The sequence below is a fragment of the Erythrolamprus reginae genome, chromosome 4 (assembly GCF_031021105.1).
Source record: "Erythrolamprus reginae isolate rEryReg1 chromosome 4, rEryReg1.hap1, whole genome shotgun sequence".
In the NCBI taxonomy this organism is placed as follows: Eukaryota; Metazoa; Chordata; class Lepidosauria; order Squamata; family Dipsadidae; genus Erythrolamprus; species Erythrolamprus reginae.
This window is the reverse complement of record NC_091953.1, coordinates 56,447,177-56,474,473: the sequence shown is the minus strand read 5'-3', so window position 1 is coordinate 56,474,473 and position 27,297 is coordinate 56,447,177. Positions and strand designations below refer to the sequence as shown.

At 41.7% G+C, this 27,297-nt stretch overlaps 1 protein-coding gene across 4 annotated transcripts in view; it reads left to right on the top strand.

Moving 5' to 3' along the window:
• Window positions 1-561: 561 nt before the first annotated feature.
• The window catches only part of APP (amyloid beta precursor protein), a 139,126-nt gene continuing 112,390 nt past the window's right edge, over window positions 562-27,297 (top strand). For 2 of the 4 annotated variants that reach the window (XM_070750286.1, XM_070750285.1), the window contains exon 1: window positions 567-837. In XM_070750286.1, the coding sequence (XP_070606387.1) occupies window positions 778-837 (60 nt within the window). In that variant the 5' untranslated portion in view covers window positions 567-777. Of the gene's footprint in view, window positions 838-27,297 lie in introns of all 4 variants that reach the window. The other 2 variants (XM_070750287.1, XM_070750288.1) reach the window with 2 other exon arrangements.

Here is a 27,297-nt window from a genome sequence, read left to right as displayed (position 1 = left end):
TCTTCAAAGAAAACAAGAAACTCCAGTTGCCTCTGGAAAAACCATCCCTGAGACATGACACCCTGTACTTTCTACTGCTCATCCTGCTAAATTGTACAAGAAAGGGCTCAAACTTTTGGCTTGTCAATCTGCTTTGTCTTTTTTAAGAACCCAAAAGTTACCAATCTGACCGAAGTAATATATTAAAGAATTCCTGATCCCTGGATTTATGACATTAGAACTGAACAGAGTTCATTTTGGGACCCTTCCATCTTAAAATCGATGTTCGTTTCCTGCAATCCTTCTCATTTGATGCAGGGGCAATTCTGAACGTCATAAACCGATTGAACCGACTAACGTTCGAGACTCTACATAGGCTCCATCGCCTGCTGCGCCAGAAACAAATACTGTACGAGACTGTGGCCGAAACCGCTTCACGCAGAGAGACCCTTCCGCTCCTCCCTTTTCGCTTTTTCCCTGGGCCGGGGGGCTTTCACGAATCAAACGATGGCAGTTGCAGTTGCGCGGTTCGGTCGCTAGGGGAACTCTGCGAAGGACCGGCCTGCTGCTACTGCCGCCGCCGCTTTGGGCGGGTTGGAGTATCAGCTGACTCTCCTTCTCCTTTCCGAAGCTCCGCTAAGCGCTGCTGCTGCTGCTCTTGCAGCTCGGTTTTCATTCCTCAGCAGAGCGGGGAGGCGAAGCGAGGCGGACTGGGCGGATATTTTTCGGCTGCCTCCCTCTATATTTTTAAACTAGTGCCTGAGCTCCAGCGTCCTTAGCTGCTGCTTTTTGCCCGCGATGCTGCCGCATTTAGCTTTCCTGCTGCTGGGAGCCTCTTGGACAGCGGGAGCTTTGGAGGTAAGCGGCTGCCCATTTACCTTCTCTCCCTGTTGCTACGGCAAGAAAGTCTTTGTTCGCCGAGAGCCTCCCGCAGCTTTAAGCCGAAACTGACCGATAAAAGCGGCCTGCTGAGAGGCTCGGGAAGAAAGGGTGTGTTCGTCGATCCGCGCCTCTTCAGAAATCCCTGCTTCAGCCTGAACAATGGAGAGAGAGGAGGCTGGGCGGGCTGGGACGAGCGGCTTCCAAAAAAAAAGAGAGCCTCTTTTGCTCACTTGCGGGTAGCTTTGGGCAGGCAGCCTTTTCAGGAGCGTCCGTCGACTCGGGGGCGCTTCCGAAGGGTGGAGAGAAGGGAAATCTCTTGCCTCTTCTCTGCTACTTGGGAAGCGGGGATGGGAAAGAAAAAGGGGCGCGAAAAGGGAGGGCGAGGCCCCTCGTTTCTGCCCGGCATCCCTCCTTTCTGGAATGCGCCAACTTGGCATCGATGGATTCGATGCTTTGCTTTGAATAGATGAAAGGGGGGTGGGGGTCAGGAGGGGAGATGAGTTTCACGTCTGTCGCCGGCCGCCGTGCGGAGGGTTTTTTTTTTGGTGTGTGTATGTGTGTTGTTGTTGCTTTTAGCCTTCCTCTGTGTTGTCTGGTCTGGCCGATCTGGGGGCGGAAATGGAGAAGTGGGGGGCGTCGCCTGGGATGTGCTTGGGGCCGGGAGAACCGATCCTCCGGCTAGGCGGTTGTTACCTCCAGCTCATCGCTGCTTTCCCCCATTCCTCGCCCTCACGGGGCGTGCAAACAAGAGGCGCTCGTTTGGGAGGATTGCCCCTCACTCCCGCCGTGCATGAGGCGGAGGAGGGGAGGGAGTTTTCTCGGCTCAGGTGCCTGTGGCTCGGGCAACTTTAGTACTGAGGCATTAATGCGTTGCGGCTCCTGCGGAACAGCCCCCCCTTCCCGCCTTTGGGTAGGGGGAGCTGTGTTCCCACCAACTGCGACCCTCTCTGTCTCTCCGTGCTTCCCAGTCAGGGAGAAAAAGGGCATTATAATGGGCCTCCCTTTCCTCAATAATAAGGTCGTCTAGTTTATCCCGGAGTGCGTTGCAGGCTTTGGGAGGCAGGACCGGGAGAGAGGGGTGGTGGTGGGGAGGCAGAAATCTGCCCAAATCCCGCAAGAGGGTTTCCTTCGGTGTGGGGACGTATAAAGCGCTTCGTACACCGAGAGGCTTTCCTCTACGGAGGAGAAGGGAGGTTGGGGAACCAGATGAAAGGAAATGGGTTGGAGGGAAAAGCTTCGGAGCGAGAAGATGGCGCCTCTGCAGTGCAGTAAGGAAACGCTGTAATGAAAGCTGCAGACCGAAGCAGCCCTCCCACCGCTAGGTGTTTTAAACAACTCGACTCTTCCTTCCAGGCAAGCACCCCGTCAGGTAGTAAAATGCCTGGTGGAATGTTTTTCGGCTTCATCATCCGGAGTAGAAAGAAAGGGATGGGTGAGAACGAAGGGGAACGCCAGAGAAATCTTTCCCTGGCTAGAGGGGAACTGTTTTCCCTCGATTTGACTTGGCGTTTAGTTCTCTTTCTTTTAACCTCCCCCCTTTCCTCCTCGTTGCTGTAATTTTGCAGAATCAGTTGCACTCAGTTAGGCTGAAGCTGGGCTCTGCTCTAGGTAGACTGGTTCGCTTTTCCTGGCATTGGCAAAAGAGCATGGAAATATGCCACACCCTCTTTGCAAAATGTAAAAAAATAAATAAAAGTGGAGGATCTTGGAATTTAATTTCTTGAGCCTGAAGGTTAAGACATTTGGTGGGATGGGTATCCTGCAAGGGAGATTCAATATCATAGCTTGCATGGAATAGTGTGAGCTTGAAATAGAATTTGGTTTTTCTGACATACTCCCCCCTCCCCCCCCAAATTGGCTAGCATTTCCTTCCTTGCTAGTTATAGAAAAGTGAGACAAGGCTCTATGGCAATGATGGCAAACCTCTTTTCCTTCAGGTGCCAAAAGAGCATAAGCGTGCGCTATCATGCCTGCGCGAGTGCCCACACCCATAATTCAATGCATGGTGAGGGTGAAAACAGCTCCCCCCGCCCCATGGAGGCCTTCTGGAGGCCGGAAATGGCCTGTTTCCCAACTTCTGGTGGCCCCAATAGGCTCGTGTTTTGCACTTTCCAGGCTCCTAAGGCTTCCCTGGACGGGGGGGGAGTAACTCCCCCCGTCGCTCTGGAAACCAAAAACACCTTTCCAGAGCCTCTGTGCAAGCCAAATATCAGCTGGCTGGTGCACACACATGCATATTGGAGCTGAGCTAGGACAACGGCTCGTGTGCCAGCAGATATGGCTCTGCATGCCACCTGTGGCACCCGTGCCATAAGTTCACCATCACTATATGGATTTAAAAACCATGAAATTGACCCAAGTGGTAGACATTAGTAATATTCATAGGCCTTAAATTTGTTTTCCATACTATTACTTTTTTCCATAATACTGGTTACCATTGAAGGAATATTGTAGGTATGGATGTAGAATGTGATTTTTTTAATTTGTGAAGGCTGATTCTCTTTAATTTTTTTAAAACTTCCAGGAGAGCAGAAGGAAGAAAAGCAATCTCTTTACCTATTTTGCATCCTTGCTTTCAGGCTGACTTGTCTTTCCATCAGTGCATTAGATCTTGTATTTGCTGATGCAAATGAGTCTCATTAAGTTTAATTCCTTAGTAGGTAAGCACAGGATGGCACATTAAGGCTATAATCCTACTTTATGCACACTTGTTCTAGAAATCCCAATTAAATGAATGTGACTCATTTTGAAGTCACAATGCATAGAATGGTGATGTAGGATATACTTCACTACTATTGTGTGGGTGGACAATCTAAAAAACCCAAAATCTTCAAAAAAGCAACTAGTTGATCTGTTTATTAAGCATTAGATTTAGTTTCATATGTCAATTGTAAAATAGAAATTATTTTCAAATCATTTGTATTTGAGGTTTGACTATCTTTCCCATATTATACATCTGTTTATTAACAGATCTAATACCCACTTAAAATAACTTGTTCAGACCCGTCTAGGAAGTCTGTAAAAGGCTAGGAATTCTTTTGTTCAATTTTTAAAAAAATGATGATTTTACATTCCACCTTTTTTGTCCAATAAATTTATGTTGGCTTTCATGATATTTCTTCCAGTTTCAAAGAAGATTAAGTCTATTTTACATACAAATAATAATAAATTTTACAGGAGTTATGTAACAGATGTCATGCCATGGAGCAGACAGTCAATTTTACAAGTTGCATTGAGCCATGTATTGGTACATGTATCCTATTCAACCATCATGTGGTTGATTTCATTTTTATTTTCTGGGGTATATCAACTTAACATTTAATATATAAGGTCTGTATGCTGTCCTCTTCATGGCTGCATGTAGTAGAAGTATAGTCAAAGTACAGTGTTCCCTTGATATTCGTGGGGGATATGTTCCAAGACCGCCCACGAAAGTCAAATTTCTGCGAAGTGGGGATGCTCCCTCCCTCCCTCCTCCATTCCTGGTTTTACTTACTCCCCAGAATCCGCAGGGGCAACGGGGCGACAAGCTTTGCTGTGCTCGTTGTCGGTGTCTCCCATGGCAGTGGCCTCAGCTCGGGAATTCTACAGCTGATGGCCCTCTGCTCAGCGCGCCTTCGCCGACCACTGCACCCTCCCAAAGGTGCCCCCGGAGGTGGGAAATTAGGGTGGGGAATGATGGAGCTGAGTCCCAACCTGTCAGATAATTGAAGCTGCCCCATGGGCTCCTCCGCTGGCTGGATGCGTTGAGGGGACGCCTGTCCACTTCTCAGAAGCTGCTTCCATGTGCCCTGCCTCAACTGTCCGGCGGCGGGTGTTCCGGGCATTCTGGGGTCCCTGCCGGCACTGCCCCAGCAGCGGTGGTGGCTGTCCCCAAGGCTACCTGGCAGTCATTGGCTGTAGACCAGCGGCCCTGGGAAAGAGTGGGGCACATGGCATCCAGCCAGCGGAAGAGCCTGAGGGACAGCTTCGATTGTCTGGCAGGACGGGGCTCGACTCCATCAGTCCCCACCCTAATTTCCTGCCTTCAGGTGTGCCTTTAGGGGGGGGCGCAGCGATCAGCGCAGGCGCTCCGAGCAGAGGGCCGTCAACTGTAGAATTCCCGAGCTGAGGCCGCCGCCATGGGAGACGCCGGCAGTGAGCGCAGCAAAACCCCCAGCTTGCCACCCTGTTGCCCCAGCTTCAAGTGGAGCGTACCAACGCTCCGAGAATTAAAGGGGAGGGATCGGGAAGCTGGGGCAGAAGCAGAGTTTTTATTTAAAGAAGCAGGGCGGCTTCTTTAAATACATTTTAAAAATTTATTTCAAATTTTTTATTTATTTTATTTATTTATTTATTGAAAACTCATGGTATAGACTTTTCACGAAAGTCGGACCCGTGAAAGTTAAGGGACCACTGTATCTGGAATTCAACAGATTAAATATGACTAGGATATCATATTGAATATGACTAGATTTTGATTTTCTTTCTCTCTTCGTTACTCCCATTCTTTTTCTTTCTCTTTTCCTTCCTCTCTTTTTTCTATCTGTTTCTCTCTCTTCCTCTCTCTCTCCTTCCCTCTCACTCTTTCCCTCTCGGCTTCTGGGCAGGTTTGGAAAACTCTGAGTTGATGATGATTTTTAAGTGAGCGATTGCTCACTGCTCAGCTTAGAGGGAACTATGCCTACAGGGTGCTTAGATCTGGCCCATGGAGCTGTCCTGGAAACAGCGAAGGACTGGCCTTCTGCCTCTGCCAGCAAAAATGGAGCTTGGGAGGGCCATGCACAAGCTTCCTGGACTCCATTTTTGCTGGCAGAGAACTGTGGGAGACCATTGCAGCCAAAAACTAAGCCAGGTAGGGCCATGTGCAGGTTGCAGGATATTGAGCTGGCACCCACCCCAGCCATGCCTACTTCTCCCCCAGGTCAAACACAACTCTGATGTGGCCCTCAATGATATAGAGCAGGGGGCCAGTTCAGGCGTAGCTGATATACTTCATTTTGTGAAGTATGTGCTAATACCCTTATTTACTTAGAAAAATATTGGATTTTATATTAATTTCTCAATTCAAGGTTGCCTTTGCAAATGACGATGACCCTGAAATACCGCACTACAATGTAAAACAGAAATGTGTTCTGAAATGCATTGTTCTTAATTCAACATACATGTACAGTGATACCTTGTCTTACACACTTAATTGGTTCCCGGATGAGGTTCGTAAGGTGAAAGGTTCGTAAGACGAAACAATGCTTCCCCTAGGAATCAATGGAAAAGCAATTAATGCGTGCAAAGGTCAAAATTCACCCCTTTTGCCAGCCGAAGCACCCATTTTTGTGCTGGTGGGATTCCCCTGAGGCTCCCCTCCATGGGAAGCCCCACCTCTGGACTTCCATGTTTTTGCGATGCTGCAGGGGAATCCCAGCAGGGGAATCCCAGCGTCGCAAAAACGGGGCTTCACTGGCAACGGAAATCCAGAGGTGGGGTTTCCTAGCAAGGGGAACCTCAGCGAAATCGCAGCATCGCAAAAACACCAAAGTCCTTGAAACCCCATCTCCGGACTTCTGTTGCCAGCGTAGCGCCTGTTTTTGCGCTGCTGGGATACCCCTGCAGCATCGCAAAAACACGGAAGTCCAGAGGTGGGATTTCCCATGGAGGGGAGCCTCAGGGGAATATCAGCAGTGCAAAAACGGGCGCTTTGCTGGCAACGGAAGGTCCGGAGGTGGGGCATCCCAGCGGCAGGTTTGTAAGATACAAATATTTTGGAAGAAGAGGCAAAAAAATCATAAACCCCGGGTTCGTATCTCGAAAAGTTCTTATGACGAGGGGTTTGTAAGGCGAGGTATCACTGTATATCTCTTTCCTATTAGAGTCAGATGGCAAATAAGTCTAAGAAAATCTGTTATCTTATTTATTATTTAATTATTTATTAGACTTCTATACCGCCTTTCTTGAAATAACTCAGGGCGGTGTAAAACATAGTAAATATAAACAATATATCTGTAGAAATCTAATTATTTAAAAAGAAATTTTGGTTTGGTCCACCTTTCAAGATATATTTTTATGTGTCATTTATGGTATATGCTTGCCTTAAAAGAGAAATAGATTTAATGATAATTGTAAGCCATAGATAAACAGGCTATGTATCAGTTGTGTATTGAAGTTCTGGATCTCCATTTTCTTTCCTTTACTTTAGAAAAAGAATATTGTCCACCATATGTATAAATTCGGAGATTTAAAATTTGTCCTGTGATTATTAATTTAAAAAGTATGAAAGTTTTTTTTTTTTAATGGATTTAGTGAAATTTTTAATTTAGTAATAGTTAACATTTACTGCTTTTAATGGAGAGATATGGTCAAAATGTTTGAGGTATGATCTAGTGAATGTTGGTTACAATAATGCTCAAACATCAATGTATAAATGACCTTTTCTAACAGCCTTGAAATAAATCCTTGCTCTCTTTTCTTGAGAATTTATACTGTACTTATATGCCATAATATTTATATGCTTTAAGAATATGAATGACTGTTCTTTACCATTATAAATTCACTCAGTGTCACTCTGTCTTCTGCTTTCATAACACCGTACTGCATGAAAAAGAGAAACTAATTCCATATTCACCTTTCCACAATTATAGGAATGTTCATACAGCTTCTTTTGCAAACAGAAGAGTAATTCAATAATATTTAATTATTTATTCAATTTATATGACACACATCTCACTCTGGGAGGTACATAATTTAATATAAATAAAAACTTATTGTTACTGTACTAAAATAAACTTTAAAAATAAAGCGTGATTACCATCTATATAAATAAAAATGTAAATGTTTGTTTTTCAAAACCTTAAATTTCCAAAAGTTCTTCACCGATTGCTTTGAAGTTTTGACACAATGTTGATTCGAATACACACATTTTTATGTACCTATATTATATAGAGGTTGCACCTGTGACTGGTAGAAACAGGGAGTTGCTTGGCATTGAGAATGGTGAAAAAGATAGGAGGCACGTTTGGATTGGTTGGTGATAATTTGAACCAATGGTCTGTTTATATGGAATTACCTAAGTGGTAAAAAATTGAGTCTTCCAACGGATCCCTAGCTGAGTGAGAGGCATATAGGTGTGGAATTCCCAGGGCTGGGGGCTTGACTCCTACACCCAACACACCCTTTAATTCTCAATTTCCTATGGTTATTTTCATTTTCAGTACATTCCTTTATTTATTTTGAAACAGTGAACATGGACTTGCTTGGCATTGAGGCTGGTTTGAGGAGGCACGTTTGGATTAGCTGGTGAAAAGGATAGGAGGCGTCTTTTTTTTGGCTGGTGATAATTTAAACAAAGGACAATGGTCTGTTTATATGGAGTTAGATAAATGTGTTCAAAGATTGGGTCTTCTAAGGGGTCCCTAGCCAAGGCGTATGGGCATGAATTCCCCAGGGTACACCCAACATACCCTTTCTTGATATTCTCAATTTCCTACATTTATTTTCATTTTCACTAAATTTCTTTCTATATTTTGACACAGCATTGCATTCGAATATGCACATTTTTATATACCTATATTTTATAGATGTCACACCTGCAATAGGTAAGAACAGAGTTTCTTGGCATTGAGGCTGGTGAAAATGATAAGAGGCGCAGCAATGAAACTGTATGGCAAATTCTTTCATTTCCCATACATGAACAAAGGACCTGTTGTCCTAATTAGATTAATTCTGTCAGCAATTCAATCCCAAAATGACATAGCCTTGGCTCTTGTGTCTGCCAGAATAGCTGTGACATTGTTACCAGGTGGAAGAACTGCTCATTCCGCTTTTAAATTGCCATTCAACATGCAAAGATCTTGACAGGATCTTTCAAAGGTGAAGATGTCCTCATTCCACGCATTCCTATGATTCCAACTGATATGCCATTTCAATTTCAGAGATTGCAATTCCCAATTTGATTGGTGTTTGCAATCACCATTAACAAAGCTCGAGACCAATCTTTAGAATTGTGTGGTGTACATCTACACACGGATTCCTTCTCACATGGACAATTATATGTTGCATATTCTAGAGTTGGCAAACCAGACAAACGAGGCTGGGCCACAACAACTCGTGGCCCGGTACAGTTAGTTAAATATAAAAGGCCTTTAACATAGCCAGAGAACAGGGTCTGTCATATACCTGGAAAGCCAGATTTGGCAAACACAATAGTACTGAATGACAGTTTTGGCAGAGATGTAATCCATTATGTTACACATTTAAAAGTCAAAATGATGGATTTCTAAGCCATTTGTTTGTTGCTTAGCCTGTGTGAACCACCAGTTTGATTTATTCATTAAATGAGTTTTTCCTCTTCCTAAAAAAGTATTGAAATGGGTAAGCGCCATCTCATCCTGGTGCACATGGGTCAAGAAGTACATGATGCTTCTACCTGTTGTGTCAAGTGAATAATACATTAATTAATGCCTTAGTTGCTTACTCCACATAGGGTTGTCCTTAAAGAGAATTGAGAAGCCACAGATGATTCAGAATGCAATAATAAGACCAATATTAATGCTTCATGTGCCCAAATCATATTGTGCTCCCTCAGCTGTAGGCTTTCATCCAGTTTCTCAATTTAAGATGCTTTGAAGCCTTTATTGGCATGGGGCTGGCTTTCCTGTACCTCTTCCCACTGGTTTATGTCCAGATCACCTGATGGGGTAAAGTGGGTATGCTGTAGGTCCTATTGGTGAAATAGAATCACTTGATAGGTCCTGGAAAGCATGCCTTCTAGGAAACGATGTCTCTCTTATGGAAGAGCCTCAGTTTAATCATAGATTATCTCGATACTGCCAGCCTTTCAGAATTTTGGAACAGGGGGTTAACTGTACTCTAATATAGATGCAGGTTTATCAGTAGTTAGATATGGCCTTTTTAGTGATCTATGTTTTTTCTTCTGTATTTATGTTTGCTGTCCAGAGTGCTTTTGATAGATGTGTGGCCATATAAATATGTTAAAACAAAATATAAGTTTAAAGTATTTTATAGAAAAGCTACTTCTGACTTCTGCATGTTGCAGTGCAAATTGATATGACATATTCAAAGATAATTGCTGCTGCTTCTTTCTACCAGTAATCTGCACCTGTAAAGCATACTGCTAGGCACTACACTAATTTTAAAATAGAGTAAGTGGTGTCTGAATGTATATGCTGCATCAGACTTCATCCATCCTATTTGAGAACCATCTTTATGGAGCAACAGAAGCATTTGAACTGCTAAGATCACTAAAATATCACTGAGCAAGCTTAGGCTATTTAATATGTGTTTCAAAATAGCTGTGCTGTCTCTCAGCATGATTTAATATATTACTTTTCCTAGATAAAAATATACTAAATGTGCCTAATGATTCTTTTACTTATGAGGGCAACACAGTTATGAAGGTGCTTCATTTCCGAATTGCCATGAATGCTATGTTTATGTATCAAAATAAATCAGAGATAATAATTTTGGCCTCCAGAGTCAAAATTTCCATTTGACATTTCAAACTACAGTGATCCCTCGTCTTTTGCAGGGGATGCGTTCCAAGACCACCCGCAAAAAATGAATTTCCATGAAGTCGAGGAAAGATATTTTATGTATTTAACGAGTATTTTGACTTTTAAAACCCTCCCTGTATTGTTAACAACCCACCACTGCTGACCACTTAGAGAGACCAGCTTCTCTCAGCGGTCAGCAGCAATGGTAATGGCTTGCTTGTAGTCGGGTGGCGGCGTACGATCTTTAGAGAGTTGAGAAACATCCACGAACTGGAGGACAAGACAAGCTAAGCCTTCCCCATGACGTGCGGGCTGAACGAAGCTGCCACTGCAATCTCCCCCCTACACACATACAAACTGTCCCTGCCCCGGCGTTCTAAGGCATAAGGCATCTGCCGGAAATGGGGATAGAGGGGGGGGGGATATTCATTTTTCATGCTTTTCCTGGATTTTCCTTCATTATCCGTGGCCATAAGCTCCCTTTGAAAAAACCCGTGAAGAAGCAAATCCGCGAAAGATGAACCGCGAAGTAGTGAGGGATTACTGTATTCTTTAGAGTGTTTTTGCAATTCTCATTGATATGATAGTAACTTATGGTTAATTCACTTTACCCAAATAGGAGAAAGAGAATAATATTGCAAGACAAGTTAATTTTTTTTAATAGAAAAGTCTTATTGTTATTTTCTTGTTTATTTTTCCTTTGCTTGAGATTCTCATTCTATCTTTTGCTCTCTTTCTCCCCCTCTCTAAAATGAATTAAAAATTGGACAGCAGTGATTTTTTTTTCATTTTAAATACTATACAAATGTTTAGTCTTTTTAAAAATGACCTAAAACTGTGACAGCAAACCTATGGCACATGTGCCACAGGTGGTACGCAGAGCCATATCGGAAGGCACGTGAAGTATTGCCGTATGTCAGCTCCAGCGGGAATGCACATGCTTTTCAGCCTTGAGGAAGGCTGTTTCACCCCCTGGAGGCTTCAGCGAAACCCCGGAGTACAAAAAATTGCCCAATGGGTAACTAGAAGTTTGGAAAAGCAGACTTCCGTTTTGCCTGTTGTGCTGTTTTTTTTACACTCCAGAGGCTTTAAGGAAACTTCCTGAAGCCCCAAAGTGTGAGAAACCACCCATTGTGCAAACCAGAGGTTTGGAAAACTGACTTTTCGCACTCTGGGACTTCAGGAAGCTTCCCTGAAGGCTCTAGAGTGCAAAAAACAGCCCAACGGGCAAACCGGAAATCTGTTTTTCCGAACTTGTGGTTTGGCAATTTTTTCACCACCCCATGCCTCATTGAGGCCTGTGTACATGTGCGGGATGGGATTGTGCACAGGGGCAGCGTGTGTGTGTGTGCATGCGTGGGGGGAATGAATGAGTGTGGGCATGTGCACACATGCTAGCACATGTACACACACCCTTTTGGCACGCGAACCAAAAAGGTTCGCCTTACTGCCCTAAAATATTGGAAATAAATACTAAAAAAAAGTAATGTTTAGGAATTGTAATCTTGAATTAAATTATAAACTCATTCCAATTGAATTTGGTTTTAGGGTTAACTACTGAGGATTAAATTGGCAGCTTGATTTTGGACATGTCTGATTGTGAGACCTGAAGTAATTGATATGGCAGACAATTAAAGGAAATATAAAACTTACAAATATGGCCTCTCATATATAAGTGAGACCCAATTTCTTGAGTTTTCGGAGAGGGGCGGCATACAAATCTAATCTAATATTATTATTATTGATGGGTCTGTATTCCATATACTTGTCCTTCATTAACTTAGTAATTGTTGGTTTACAGTTTTTTTAGAACTGTATGAGTACTTCTATGAGTTCTTCTCACAGGTAGATCAGTGTAAGAAATTCCATATGAGTCAGGACTATTTTTATTGCTTCAGTGGTTGCAGAGTGCAGTTGTTTGGGCACCTTGATTGGCCCATGTTACCCCACTGCTCTGTGGACTAGTTTGCTCCTAGGTGCAATTTAGAGTGTTGATGATTACCTTTAGACCCTTGCATGGCATAGGTTCAGGATACTTTGAGGAACAGACTCACCCCATTAGGACTGGCTGGTTCCTTCTGCACTGGCAGAGAACTCATGCTGCTGGCCTCATTAGTTAAGGAATTCCAGTTGGTGGGGTCCAAGAGGAGGGCTTATCTACCATGGTGCTTGCCCTTTGGAACCTCTTACCCATTGAAATGGGTAAACTTCTGAACTTCCATAAGGACCAAAGGGTTTGGCTCTGGCACACGGTTTGGAGCATCACATTGGAGGTGGTTGATAAATTAAAAGAAAACCCCATCTGCCTTCTCTGCTTATCCTGCTCCATCTATCCCTATCTCTACATCAGTTTATTATAATTTTATATTTCATTGTAATTTCCATTTTATTCTGGTTTTGAAAAAAATATCTTGGATATTAGCGCTTGTAATGCTGTAAGCTTCTTAGAGTTGCTTTGAAACAAGATGGGTGGCAAATAAATTTAATAAAATAAATACATTGCAACAGTTATAGTAACAGAGTCTTGCAAGTCTGAATATGGTTTTCTCCCCCCTCTCTAGTTTCTGTGACCTAGGGAGTATTTGTCTGTGTCATTCCTCTTAGGTAAACCACACAAAACCCAACGAGATTGTCAGGCTACATCAGTGGTTCTCAACCTTTCTAATGCCACGACCCCTTAATACAGTTCCTCATGTTGTGGTGACCCACAACCATAAGTCTAGTGCCAATTCTCCCAACAGAGCTTTAAGCTGATTGGCAGGAAGGTCAGAGGGACACCCCCCCACTGTAAACACCTGATTGGTCGGATTGTAAAAATATCTTTCAAGGTGCCAGAATAGAAGCTTTAGTTCCTAACACCATGGGAAAATTGTCCTTTCCCATGGTCTTAGGTGACCCCTGTGACACGGTCGTTCGACTCCCAAAGGGGTTTTGACCCTCAGGTTGAAAACCACTAGGTTACATTAACAGAATCTTGTAAGTCTGAAAGTACAAACATCCCACTGTAATTTTTTGCTGCTTGATCCCTTCCTAAGTTTTCTTCTCTGACTGAAACCATGGAAGGTTCCTGCCTCTCTTTCCTGATTTTGGCAGCGTCTCTTCCCATCTATCCACAAGATCATCTTCACAATTCCAGTCAATCTGAGACATTTTTTTGAAATATTTTCTTGGCTTGGGTAGAAGCCCTGCTGATCTATCGCCTTGGTAGCAACTCTTCCTCCTGCCTCTCAAGGTCATTTCTATTCCCTCTACAACTTCTCATTGAGAAAGACCAGACTGCAGAAAATCTACAGCTCAGTGAAGTCCTACCGAATATGCATTACTTCCCCAATGAAGAAAAATCTGTGAATTGCACCATATCATTCTGTTAACTGTAACTCTGTTCTAATCACAATAGTTGAATAGTGTAGCAGTCAGATCTTGACTACAGAATTTATTTATATTGCTTTTCCGAGTATCTGTTGCTCATTGTCTAAGTTTTCTTATGTAGCCTTTACATAAAGCAGAATTATGGTAGAACTGAACCTGTGACTTTTTACTGCGGATGTAGGATATTTTTACAGAAGTCAAAATAACAAAAATACTGGAGGGATCAAAAAGAGTGAAAGGTAAACTAAGATTAAATTTTTGGATTTGTTCACTTGCTTTGCATGCCACCAGAATATTATGGCTTGTTCAATAGGCTATAGTTTAAAAAAAATACTGGCATAACACAGTGTGATTTAAAAAAAACCTTAATAAGGTTACTACTACAGAGATGGCTGATTGAAGTCAAGGCGGGACAGTATGTACTATTTGAGGAATGTGGAATAACCACTTTAAAATGTAGTAACTTTACTCCAATGTCTAGAAAGCCAAAAGAGAAAATGCCTTGTAAAATTTAAATTATAAGGAAATATGATACAGAAAACACTACTAGTCTGATCTTTTTTCCTCTTCCTAGTAATTTTATCTTGTAATTTCCTTAATAGTCAAAACCTTTGGTCACCTTGCATACTGGAGTAACAATCAGTATCATTTTTAGCTGAACTCTACTCAATTGCTACACATTGGAATTACCTGATGGTGACATTTTGGCACAATCCCAATCTGCTTCTTCTGTTAAAACCAGAATTGTTTTACTGGATCCTGCTTCAAGAATATAATTTTACATTTCATTGAATATTTAGTAGGCAGACTTGTTCAGCAATTCTTTTCTACAAAATAAAAGAGACTTGGGGTATGTGTACAAGGCATCTATTTTTCAGCAAATTAGTAAAAGTGTTTCATCATGTTTATTACAAAATTAGTTCAGCTGAACATACAAAGAGGAGTTATATAAATAGAACAGAGAAATTATGAAAGTGAAATAATTACATTAGGCAAGGAAGCCTGCAATTATCACCTGTGTGCAAGAACAGTCTTAAATTGTTAACATAACAAGCCCACGTGGCCTGGTGTTCACACATTATCCTATAAACTATTTATTCCCTGTAAGCCATTTATTTGTCTCCCCACCTTCTTTCTGTGTTCAAGCTATTGAATCCAAACACTGCCTAGAATTGTTGAAAGATTACTATTCCCTGTGACATTCAGATCATATATATTCCATATTAAAAAGTGGATATCATTCACTACTTGATGTCCACCAAATTTGGCATATGGTGTTCCTTAACTCTCAGTGATAACTAGGACAAGAGATGTACATTAAGATTCACACATATTTTCTTCTGTTTGGGTCTTCTATTTTTCTATGGCTTAGGACAGTGATGGCAAACTTTTTTTGATTTGCGTGCCAAAAGGGTGTGTGTAGGTGTGGTAGCGTGCAGGCATGTGCCCACACCCCTCCCCTCCCCCTACGCATGTGCACCCCCCCCACTGCCCCCACGCATGTACACACTCCTCAATGAAGCTTGGGACGTAAAAAAGCGGCCAAAGGGGCAAACCAGAAGTTCAGAAAAACGCAATTCTGATTTGCCGTTGTGCTATATTTTGTACTCCAAAGAGTTCAGGGAAGCTTCCTGAAGCCCCGAAGTGCAAAAATGAGCCAGAGTGGAGGTAGCAGGTAGAGTGCTGTACTGCAGGCCACCGAAACTGACTTGTAGATCTGAAGGTCAGCGGTTCAAATCTCATCACTGGCTCAAGGTTGACTCAGCCTTCCACCCTTCCGAGGTGGGTAAAATGAGGACCCGGATTGTGGGGGCAATAGCCTTGCTCTGTTAAAAAAGTGCTATTGCTAACATGTTGTAAGCTGCCCTGAGTCTAAGGAGAAGGGCGGCATAAAAATTGAATGAATGAATGAATAAATAAAAAACAGCACAAGGGGCAAACTGGAAGTGCATTTTCTGAACTTCCGGTTTGTCTGTTGGGTAGTTTTTTTGTACACCGGGGTTTCAGGGAAGCTTCCCTAAAGCATTTGGAGGGTGAAACGGCCTTTCCCAAGGCAGAAAATCAGCTGGCCAGTGAGTGCATGCACGTTGGAGCTGACGTAGGGTAATGTCTTGTGTGCCCTCTGATATGGCTCTGTGTTCCACCTGTGGCATGCATGCCATAGGTTCGCCATCACAGGCTTAAGAACTATGATGGAGAACCTTTTTCTTGTTGTGTGCCAAAAGCACAGTGCTAGTATCGAGTGGCATCCATAATGCAATGTGCCCCCTGCACATGCATGCACAACACCCCAATGTTTCCCCCACCTCCACATGCATTCATGATAACCCCACCCCCTATTTTGGGCCTAGAACATCTCCCTGCAGCCTCCTGGGACCAAAAATGGGCTGTGGGGGGACTCGCCACATCCCTCCCAGTTCCTGTTTTGGTCCTAGCAGGCCTTTCTATTGTTACAGGTGTTATGTCTGCCTTATATGCTTTATTTATTTATTTATTTATTTATTTTATTTATTCATTTGTCCAATACACAAATACCTACGAAGAAAAATAGACATGTGGTAATATATATAAGGGTAAAAGTGAACTTAGAGGAGAGGATATATGAAAGGAAAAGAATATACAGTAATACCTCATGATACGAACTTAATTGGTGCAAGGAGGAGGTTTGTAAGACGAAAGGTTCGTAAGACGAAACATTGTTTCCCATAGGAAACAATGTAAAGTCAATTAATCCGTGCAACCAAAAAACCCCCCCGCAAAAAAATGGCGTTCGGCGACTGCTGGGAAGCCACGCGGCTGTTTTAAAAGGTGACAGCCGGCCTGGGGGATTCCCAGCAACCTCCCGAACCCCGAACCCGGAAGTTCGGCAAAAGTTCGGGGTTCGGGGGGGTGCTGGGAAGCTTTTAAAACAGCCGCGCGGCTTCCCAGCTGTCTCCCGAAGCCGAATGCCAAACCCGAACTTCCGTGTTCGGCTTCGGGAGACAGCTGGGAAGCCGCGTGGCTGTTTTAAAATGTGTCAGCCGCGCTGGGGGGCTTCCCAGCAACCTCCCGAACCGAACCCGGACTCCAGAAAAATTTTGCCTCTTCTTATGAACTTTTTTCGAGTTACGAACCAGCGTTCGGGAGGCTTTTGGGAAGCCCCGCCGCCCGGCTGTCACCTTTTAAAACAGCCGCGCGGCTTCCCAGCAGTCTCCGAACACTGGTTCGTAACTCGAAAAAAGTTCGTAAGAAGAGGCAAAATTTTTCTGAACCCCGGGTTCGTATCACGAGTTGTTCGTAAGACGAGGGGTTCGTATCTTGAGGTACCACTGTATATGATAGGTGAAAGAAAGGAAAGACAATTGGACAGGGGACGAAAGGCACACCAGTGCACTTATGTACGCCCCTTACTGGCCTCTTAGGAACCTGGAGAGGTCAATTCCTCTTTAGCATTCATTTCCATTGTTTTGTGATGCATTTCCTGCCTCTCTAGGATTTACCTCTATTTGCTACTGTAGGGCACTTCCTGTTCCTGTTGTATATATGCATGTATATTCTTGATGGCTTATAAAGCATTTTAATTGCATTTTCATTAAAACTACTTGAAACACCCACATCCTCCTGGGACCAAAAATACCCCACATGCTCCCCCTGTCCCCACGCATGCGCGTGTGATCCCACCCCATGCAATAGAGTTGATCTGGGCAGAGGCTCTCATGCCTGCAGAAAGGCCTCTGCGTGCCATAGGTTCAACATCACAGGCTTAGGATCATTACAGAAACAGCATCTGTATTTACATCTGGTTTTAAAACTGGGTATAATTGAATCCTCTTATTGTACATTATGGGAAAATACTGGAAAATAAGGCAATGTAGAACCTTCAAGATAGAAAATAAGATCATGTACATGCAATATAATAGCATGGGTGATGAAGCACCTCTTTAATTTATTACAGAGCTTTCTTTTTCAGGCTACATAGCTGATTATTTTTAACTGTACATATGTGTGTGTAATCAAATAAAATAACTCTATGAACATCCAGGTAAGGTTAGCTGTACATGTATGTGGAAGTAAAGCTAGTTATAAGCAATTTCCACAGCAGCTGCACAAGCCTGAGAGAAGACAGTACAGTGATCCCTCGATTTTCGCGATGTCGATCTTCGCGAAACGCTATATCGCGATTTTTCCCACCCGATGACGTCACTCTCTTCCTTTCTCATCTTTCTTTCTCTCTCTCTTTCTCTCTCTCTTTCTCTCTCTTGCTTCTTCCTCTCTCACACTCTCTTCCTCCCTCTCTCATCTCTTTCTTTCCTTCTCTCTCTTTCTCTATCTCTCCCCCTCTTGCTCTCGAGCGGCGGGCAGCGGGCGGGCGGGCAAGCGGCGGGCGGGCAGCAGCGAGGAGCCGAAGATCGGGGTTTCCCCTTTGCGTGGGCGGCGGAGAAGACCCAGGGAAGGTTTCTTCAGCCGCCCAGCAGCTGATCTGCTTGGCAGCGCGGCAGTAGCAAGGAGCCGAAGATCGGGGTTTCCCCTTTGCGTGGGTGGCGGGGAAACCCCGATCTTCGGCTCCTCGCTGCTGCCGCGCTGCCAAGCAGATCAGCTGCTGGGCGGCCGAAGAAACCTTCCCTGGGTCTTCCCCGCCGCCCACACAAAGGGGAAACCCCGATCTTCGGCTCCTCGCTGCTGCCGCACTGCCGAGCAGATCAGCTGCTGGGCGGCCGAATAAACCTTCCCTGGGTCTTCCCCGCCGCCCACGCAAACTCCACCATCTGCGCATGCACGGCCATGGAAAAAGGGCGCGCATGCGCAGATGGTGTTTTTACTTCTGCACCACTATATCGCGAAAAATCGAGTATCGCGAGGGGTCTTGGAATGTAACCCTCGCGATACTCGAGGGATCACTGTAGTACTCATTAGAATTGAAAAGTAGTGATTTATAAACTTTTCACTGTATAATCTTAATAGAAGAAACAATTAATAGTAAAGGAGAAGTGGGACTGATGTGGAAATGATAAATAGAAACATAGAGAAAAATTTGGTTCTCCTTAAACAATATAAGAACTATGCATGTATGCAATCCAGAACTCATTTTTCTATTCCGGTTTATCCTGGACTTGATCAGGCTTGGTATTCTTTCCATTTCTTCTTTGTTGTATGAACTGTTACATCAGTTAGGAGTCAAAATTGGTTGATATTTTAGAAGGCTTGAGCTAGCAATCGAAACATTTTGCTGCAGACCAGTGAAGTGGGCTCCAAGTCTTCTGCAAGTGCTACAGATCTTCTGTAACAAATCCAAAGTATAGTATCTCTGTTTTTAGAGAATCCTATGAGATTCACAAGCTAATGATGAGCTGCATATTTAAATATGACGGCATTTGATTTTTAATTTCTTTCTAAGTATCTTACAAATGAATACAGTATTTTGTTTCTCAGAATATCTATTATATAGATTGTGCTTGTATTGTTTTGTTCAAAGTTGTAGCGATTGGCTTAATTTGCCTTTCCTCAGGTATGATTACCAAAGTTGGAGTGTCCACTGTGTATACATATGTGCATCTTCCCCTCGTGGAAAAAGTGGATATTCTTGTAAATGCCCAGCATGCCCAGTAAACTGTTGTTTGCTCTCCTAATCTTATTTCACTCCTCATAGAATGGTATTAGGTGTCCATTTCCTTCTTGAATAGTGTTGAGTGTCTATAAGGGAACATTTCCAAATACTTTGAGTTTCAGTTATCTTAACTGGCAGCACAATTTGGCAGGTGGATCACTTTTTGATCACTGGTTTCTGATTTCAAGATAGGATAAAGAAAAACAACATTTGCCCAATAAAAAAAAAGTATAATGTGTTATTACAAAAATATAATGATAATGACTTGTATTATCTCTTAGATCTTTTTGCCTAGCCAAGAAGTGAGGATTTTCTTCAAGTATGGGGTTAATTCATGTACATATATTGTGTCTAATTATTGCTTTATGAACACAGAAACATAAAAATGTAGTGCAGCATTGCTTGTCATTTTAAAAAATCTGATTTTTTCATTTTATTAATGCCATAATTTCAAAATAATGTATGAAGATAATACACACATTGAATCATTGTTGAAGTGCATTCTAGTTTTATAAAAAAAGTTTAGGTCTGTTGAAAGATTATAGGTTTGCTCATTGAATATGAGAAAATTTGTCCTTTTTTTATATCCGAGGTGCATAAAGTCTACACTCTAGATATGTAAGTTATTTAGAACCAGATTTGCAGTGTTTGAACAAATATTAAACTAGCAAATATATTGTTAATACAATAAAATATTTTCCACTTGGAAATAAAAAGAATATTGCAAGTGGAGGCATATGAATAGTTGTTTTTTATTACAATATAGTAATGCCTCCAAGAAACCATCTGCTTGAGAATGGCACTTCAAGGGAGAAAAAAACTCTTCCTGCTGTTTCTGCACCTGCTCAGGTATAATTGTACTGTAAAGGATCTTCAGCTTACATTTTTAGGTCAGATACAGACCTGAAACAAGCTGTTTCTTAGTAGTACTTGTTTTTTTACACACATAAGAATTCTCAGAAAAATACACTTTAATACTTGTATGTGAATAATTATACGTACAATTATTGCTTTGCTAAACTTAATAGCCATTCTTATCTGAATTTCTCCTCCCAAGAAAAGGAATTCTGTGATGTTACAGATGGTGCAGACTGATAATTAGACAGTATTATCTTGAGGGGGAAAAATCCACTTTGTATGGTAATACTAATTATATTTAAAGGGGTTTCTTATAGCATTTCTTACGCTTTGGTATTTAAATCTCTGGGACCTCCTTCTACCGCACGAATCCCAGCGACCAGTTAGGTCCCACAGAGTTGGCCTTCTCCTGGTCCCGTTGACTAAACAATGTCGTTTGGCGGGACCCAGAGGAAGAGCCTTCTCTGTGGCGGCCCCGACCCTCTGGAACCAGCTCCCCCCAGAGAGTAGAATTGCCCCCACCCTCCTCGCCTTTCGTAAGCTCCTTAAATCCCACCTCTGTCATCAGGCATGGCGGAACTGAGATACTCCTTTCCTCCCAGGCCTATACAATTTATGCATGATATGTTTGTGTGTATGCTTGGTTTTAATAAGGGTTTTTAGTTATTTTAAATATTAGATTTGTCATACGCTGTTTTATTATTGTTGTTAGCCGCCCCGAGTCTACGGAGAGGGGCAGCATACAAATCTAATAAATAAATAAATAAAAGAAAGAAAGAAAGAAATTTTAGCATCTGCAGAATATTTAGTTTCTCTTTAAAAGGTGGAATTAAATAATGCACATTTTTAAGATTTCTGCATGGCATAAATCAAGTGTCGTGTGAGTGACTGGGGGAAGGAGTTGTATTGCAGCTAGGGTTATTTTATTGAAGATAGTATGTTTGGACTGGATGTATATGCTCTGAATTGAATATAGGTTGAATTAAAATAGGATTCTTTGAATTCATTATAATTAGTTGGTCATGATATTTCAGCTCTCTCAATTGTCAGAAAATATATGATACTCACCCTTTTATATCTTCATATCCATATTTAATAAAATGCATAGTCTTCTATGATGAAAATTATGCAACAAAATATCCTGGAAGAATGAAATGGCAGACAGCTGCAGTTTGTTTTTTTGTTTGTTTGTTTGTCTCTCTTTGTGTGTTTGTTTATTAGATTTATAGGCCATCCTTCTCCTCAAGGACTCAGGTCGGCTCACAAGAATAAAAATAGACACAATGACAAAAATACAATTAAAACATTAAAAATACTAAAAAAAAACCATAATAAAAACAGACAATCATTTCTCTTTCATACAAGCGGCCGGAGTGAAGTGGCCAGTTTCTGTATTGCTATCAAGAAAATGTCCACATCCACATTCCGGTAGCCAGCAGCAGCTGTGTTTCAGTCAAAAGAATCTTTATCTTTTTAATCTTACGTATCAAGCAGGTGAAAACCATTTACATTGTCAAAGGTGTAGTAAGCATATTATACAAGCACTGGTTAATCTTGTATAAACAAAGCAAACTAACACAATCTAAGGTGTGTTTAATGTCCATTTAATCATGCCGCAAAGACTCAATGCTAGTTGTTTAATATAATGGTTAAGACTTTACATTTCTGTACTCACTTCAGATTATTCTTTTACAAATGTTTAAAATTGTAATCTAATACTTGCTGCATTCTCACTATCCTATGTGGTACGGTCTGGTAAATTCTGCAGACAATCCCATTTGTTTAGATTCCTGAAAATGTCATTATGTCATGTTCCAGGAACATTGTACATGGAAAAAAATGTTCGATTATTTTGTAATTCTTATAACTAGTCATTAATTTTATTGGCCATAGAATCTGGAAGTAATTGTTTTAGGTTTTTTGCCTGCACTTGATACTACAAATGTAATTTTGGATTATTTTACTTTCCAATTAAAATTATTTGAAGAACAGATGATAGCTGACCATCTCTAACTCATTTTTAGTATTGTTTATATGCTAATTAGTAGCTTCTTTAACACAGTGTTAAAACATTGATGACAGGTAAATAACAATATCTTGTTTAAATTATACTTCGGTCTCCTTGGGGTTCTGCTTTGGGGCCTAGGAATGGATTGATGATAATACAGCGATCACTGAAATATATCAGGTTGAAGTGGATTTTGGTAGTAAAAACAAGGTACTGGATACTGAATGCTATCAATAGGGTATAGTTTATAATACTTCTTTCCTCATTTTTATCACTATAATTCAAGCAGATCAGCTGAAAATAAACTTGTTTTCCAGATAGGAAGCTGAAAGCCAGGGTGGAAAAAGGAAGACACAAAACCTTTCTACTTTGTTTCTAGTACAAAAGAAATTTGGAGAACCGGTGGAGGGAACCATTTTTAAAACAAAAATTTATTCATTCAAAATATAGGGTACAATTAATAGTACAGTAAGACCTCACCTATCGCTGGTGTTACGTTCCAGACCCGGCTGCGATAGGTGAAATCCGCGATGGGGAATTTATCGACTGATAGTACTTATTTAAGTATTTATATTGTAATTGTTTGGTAAGTTTTCATTGTTTTAAGTGTTTATAAACCCTTCCCACACAGTATTTATTTTAGATACAGTATTTAAATACAGTATTTACAATTTTAGATATTTTTTTTAAAAAAACCTGCCGATCGAGTTCCGTGGGCTGTTTAAATCTGCCGATCGACTTCCTCAGAAACCCGCGAACCAGCGAAGATCTGCGAATGATTTTTCTCATTAATATTTCTTGAAAACCCGCGATGAAGTGAAGCCGCAGTAGGTGAAGCGCGATATAGCGAGGGACTACTGTAGTCTTACTAATGGGTTTTCTACCAAAGTTGGAGTATTGGAATGTGACTTCCATAGTTCCTAGACATATAACAAAGTAGAAGACATGGAATTAGATTCAAATATATTGACATAACCTCTTACATTGTTTGTTTATTCTTTAGAACAGATGAACAAAGAGTATGTGACTTTTTCCAGAGTATTATTAAGTTTATTTATTTCTTTATTTATTGGATTTGTATGTTGCCCCTCTCCGTAGGCTCTCTGCTAACAGTCTCAGTCAGTCCTTATTGTGAGAAGGAATGTAAAACTAATTTTTTGAATTGTATGCTCCATTTGCCAGAAAATTGGATTTTTCAAATAGGTTATATGTTGAAATGAGGGGTCCTTGGTACTCTCTGAGCTTGCTTTTTTCTTGCAGATGTTTCATTACCCTAACTAGGTAACATCATCAGTGCTAGTAAAGGGTCCTTTTGCTATTTTCTATATGTTGCATTTCTATCTTGTTCCCAAAATTAATCCACAATTCAAAGTGACATTTTAGTCATTTGGAAATAACTGAGTTGTGTGAAATGGCTTTAATGTTATTTAATTAGTTTGGCAAGATGTAGACATCTAATAAGAGGCAGAGTTGGCCTTTCATTGACATGATATTTTATTCGGTATTAATCCAGAATGTGACTTAGATACCTAGAGCGCCTATAAAAAAGAGAAGAGTTATTTCAAATTAAACATGCACTAAATGTGTAATTAACCAATAAATTTGATAAAATTCTATAAAAATAAAAATAAAACTAATTTGCATTTATTATACTTTTTATTGCTTAATATATATATTTTTGTAATTGTAATCTAATTTTGCTTTTTGTTATTTCTGGTGCTTTAAATTGTAGTTAATTGCCAAGAGTCGTGTGCTGAGAAGGATATGGATATAAGTATTTTGAATAAATATATTTCAACTTGTGGTAGCTGCATGTGTCACATAGCCCCAACTCCCTCTGAAACCATATTCTACATATGAATTTAAACTGTTCTAATATTCTTTGTGATCCTTTCGTTTTATATAGTCTTACAAAAGTTTCAATATCACAAAGCTTACATAGTTGGACATAACATTTATTGTTGCATTCAATAATGCCAAGTTATCTGCAATGCAGATATCTTTTGAAATAATAATAGTAGGAGAAAATATTAAGCTATTGTTCTCCATTATAAGAATAAGCTGAAGCAAGGCAGGTTTTTGAGAAAAAGATTGAAAATGTTACATTTTAAATTAATCACAATTTAGTGCAAGAGCAGACTACTTGCTGCTCTTAGTTTAATTTGGCCTAATTTTACAAAGTCTGTGCAAGGAGGTTAATTCAGATCATGGGCAATAATTGTTTCTCTCTTCTCTACAAGATTCTACTACAGTGATCCCCCGAGTTTCGCGATCTCGATCTTTGCGAAATGCTATATCGCGATTTTTCCACCCGATGACGTCACTCCCTTCCTTTCTCATCTTTCTTTCTCTCTCTTTCTCTATCTTGCTTCTTCCTCTCTCACACTCTCTTCCTCCCTCTCTCATCTCTTTCTTTCCTTCTCTCTCTTTCTCTATCTCTCCCCCTCTTGCTCTCGAGCGGCGGGTGGCACCCAGGGAAGGTTCCTTCGGCCGCCCACCAGCTGATCTGCTCGGCAGCGCAGTAGCAGCGAGGAGCCGAAGATGGGGTTTCCCCTTTGCGTGGGCAACGGGGAAACCCCATCTTCGGCTCCTCGCTGCTACTGCGCTGCCGAGCAGATCAGCTGGTGGGCGGCCGAAGGAACCTTCCCTGGGTCTTCAACTCCCAGAGCGGCGGACAAGCGGTGGCCGGACAAGCGGAAAAGCGACGGACAAGCGGCGGCCGGAAAAGCGGCGGCCGGAAAAGCGGACAAGCGGCGGACAAGCGGCGGACAAGCGGGCAGGCAGGCGGCTCCTCAGCTGCTGGGTCTTCCCAGGTGCGGAAGTAAAAACACCATCTGCGCATGCGCGGCCATGGAAAAAGGGGCGCGCATGCGCAGATGGTGTTTTTACTTCCGCACCACTACATCCCGAAAAATAGATTATCGCGAGGGGTCTTGGAACGGAACCCTCGCGATAATCGGTGGATCACTGTATTTGGGAGTGACAAAAGACAGTGTTAGGAAGAAAAACAGAATGCAGAAGAGGGCTTTAAAAGAGAAAGAAGTGTATCAGAAAACAGGTTTCCACTCCTTGTTATGCTCCATCCAACATGTATTTCTTGCTAGTTATCAGGCTGCTTATTCTTACTTACTGCTTTGTATTACTGTGACAAATAGCATAAACAAGCTCATTTCATCACTCATTTTAACATGGTCATATAATTAAGATTAACTGCAGTTTGTATGGCAGGATAACTGGTAGTCAAAACAAAATTGAAATGAAAATTTCTTTTGTGATCATATCAAAAGGGAAGAACAAAACGATACAAATTTATAGAAGGGCACCAAAATGAATCCTACAGAAAAACAATAGTTTAGCATTATAGGTGTGATATTAGCATTATATGGCATCTGCCAAATCATCTCCTATAGCATTCGTGGACAGCTGCAAGGCTCCCTTGTTTTTTTTAATGATACTTTTGATGAGGAAATTAAATGGAAAGTTTGTTTGCTGCAAGGGTATGTATGTATGTATGTATGTATGTATGTATTATTTGTTTGTTTGATTCATTGATTTATAGGCCGCCATTCTCCTAGCGGACTCAGGGCAGCTAAGAAAGATTTACAATACAGTGATACTATATTGTATCTTACGAACTGTATTGTATCTTACGAACCCCTCGTCATACAAACTTTTCGAGATACGAACCTAGGGTTTAAGATTTTTTTGCCTCTTCTTCTCACCTTACGAACCCGCTGCTGGGATGCCCCACCTGCAGACCTTCCGTTGCCAGTGAAGCACCCGTTTTTGCGCTGCTGGGATTCCCATGAGGCTCCCCTCCATGGGAAACCCCACCTCTGGACTTCCACGTTTTTGCGATGCTGCAGGGGAAAATTATCACTCACGGCACCAGGCCTGCCAGCATAAGTATGTTTTTAACGCCTTTTGGAAGATAAAGAGAGAGTGGGGATGGTAAGAATCTCGGGGGGGGGGAGTTGGCACCAGAGGTCCCGGGCTGCAGCAGAGAAGGCACTTCCCCACAGTCCTGCCAGATGGCATTGCTTGGCTGACGTGATCCAGAGAAGGCTGACTTTCCCATAATTCAATGCCTGAGGAGGGCAAAAACAGCTTGCTCATCTCCTGGAGGCCCTCTGAAGGCCAGATAGGGCCTGTTTCCGAACTTTTGGTGGGCCCAGTAGGCTTGTGTTTTGCCCTCCCCAGGCTCCAAAAGCTTTCCTGGAACCAGGGGAGGGTAAAAACGCTCCCCAAGAGCCTCTGTGCGAGCCACAAATCAACTGGCCATGCACGTTGGAGCTGAGCTAGGGCAATGGCTCGCGTGCCAGCAGATATGGCTCTGCGTGCCACCTGTGGCACCCGTGCCATAGGTTCGCCACCACTGATATACACTGTCTGCTGAGTATTTCTGTGCATGTATGTCTGACCCATGGAAATAGCAAAGAATTGAAAAAATGTACATTATGGCAATATATTAATATATATTAATGCCAGAAAGTTTTCTTAAATGTAGTTACACTAACTCCTCCTAATTATTTAAACAGATCTACTTCAAACATGACTAACTCAGAGTTTAATTCAACTGCTTTATCTTAATACTAAAAGGGACACTGTTACATTTCAGATTATATTTTTACAAATGTTTAAATTTGATATGCCTTTTGGAAAGTATAGTTACTCTCTGCTATTAAAAAGAGGATACAATAGCACGGGGCCTCTTCAGATCAAGCATTTATTTTAAAAAGCTTCTTCATTTTGTTAAGTTGTCTAAAACAATAATAAAGCAGTCTTTTAAAAATAAATTAATAATGTGAACATTCTATAGACATTTATAGTTATTGACTTACCTCCTAGCACTTTCAGCAATCCAACATTGCCAACAGTCTAACTCAGAGCAATTTGACTCTTTTTAGTTTCACTTTCAATTCTAGGGGTAGCAGTATCTAAGAGAATTCAGGAGGCTTGATTTAATAATATACAAATGAGTGTCTGCCCATGCACACAAATGTATCCTTCATCATTTTTTCAGCTGACTGATTTCATTATTTCAGATGGGGCAGAGTTCCAAGATCACAGTATAAATGCTACTCATATTATATGTGGTCTTGAAATTAAATCCCTAGAAACTCCTGTTGGAG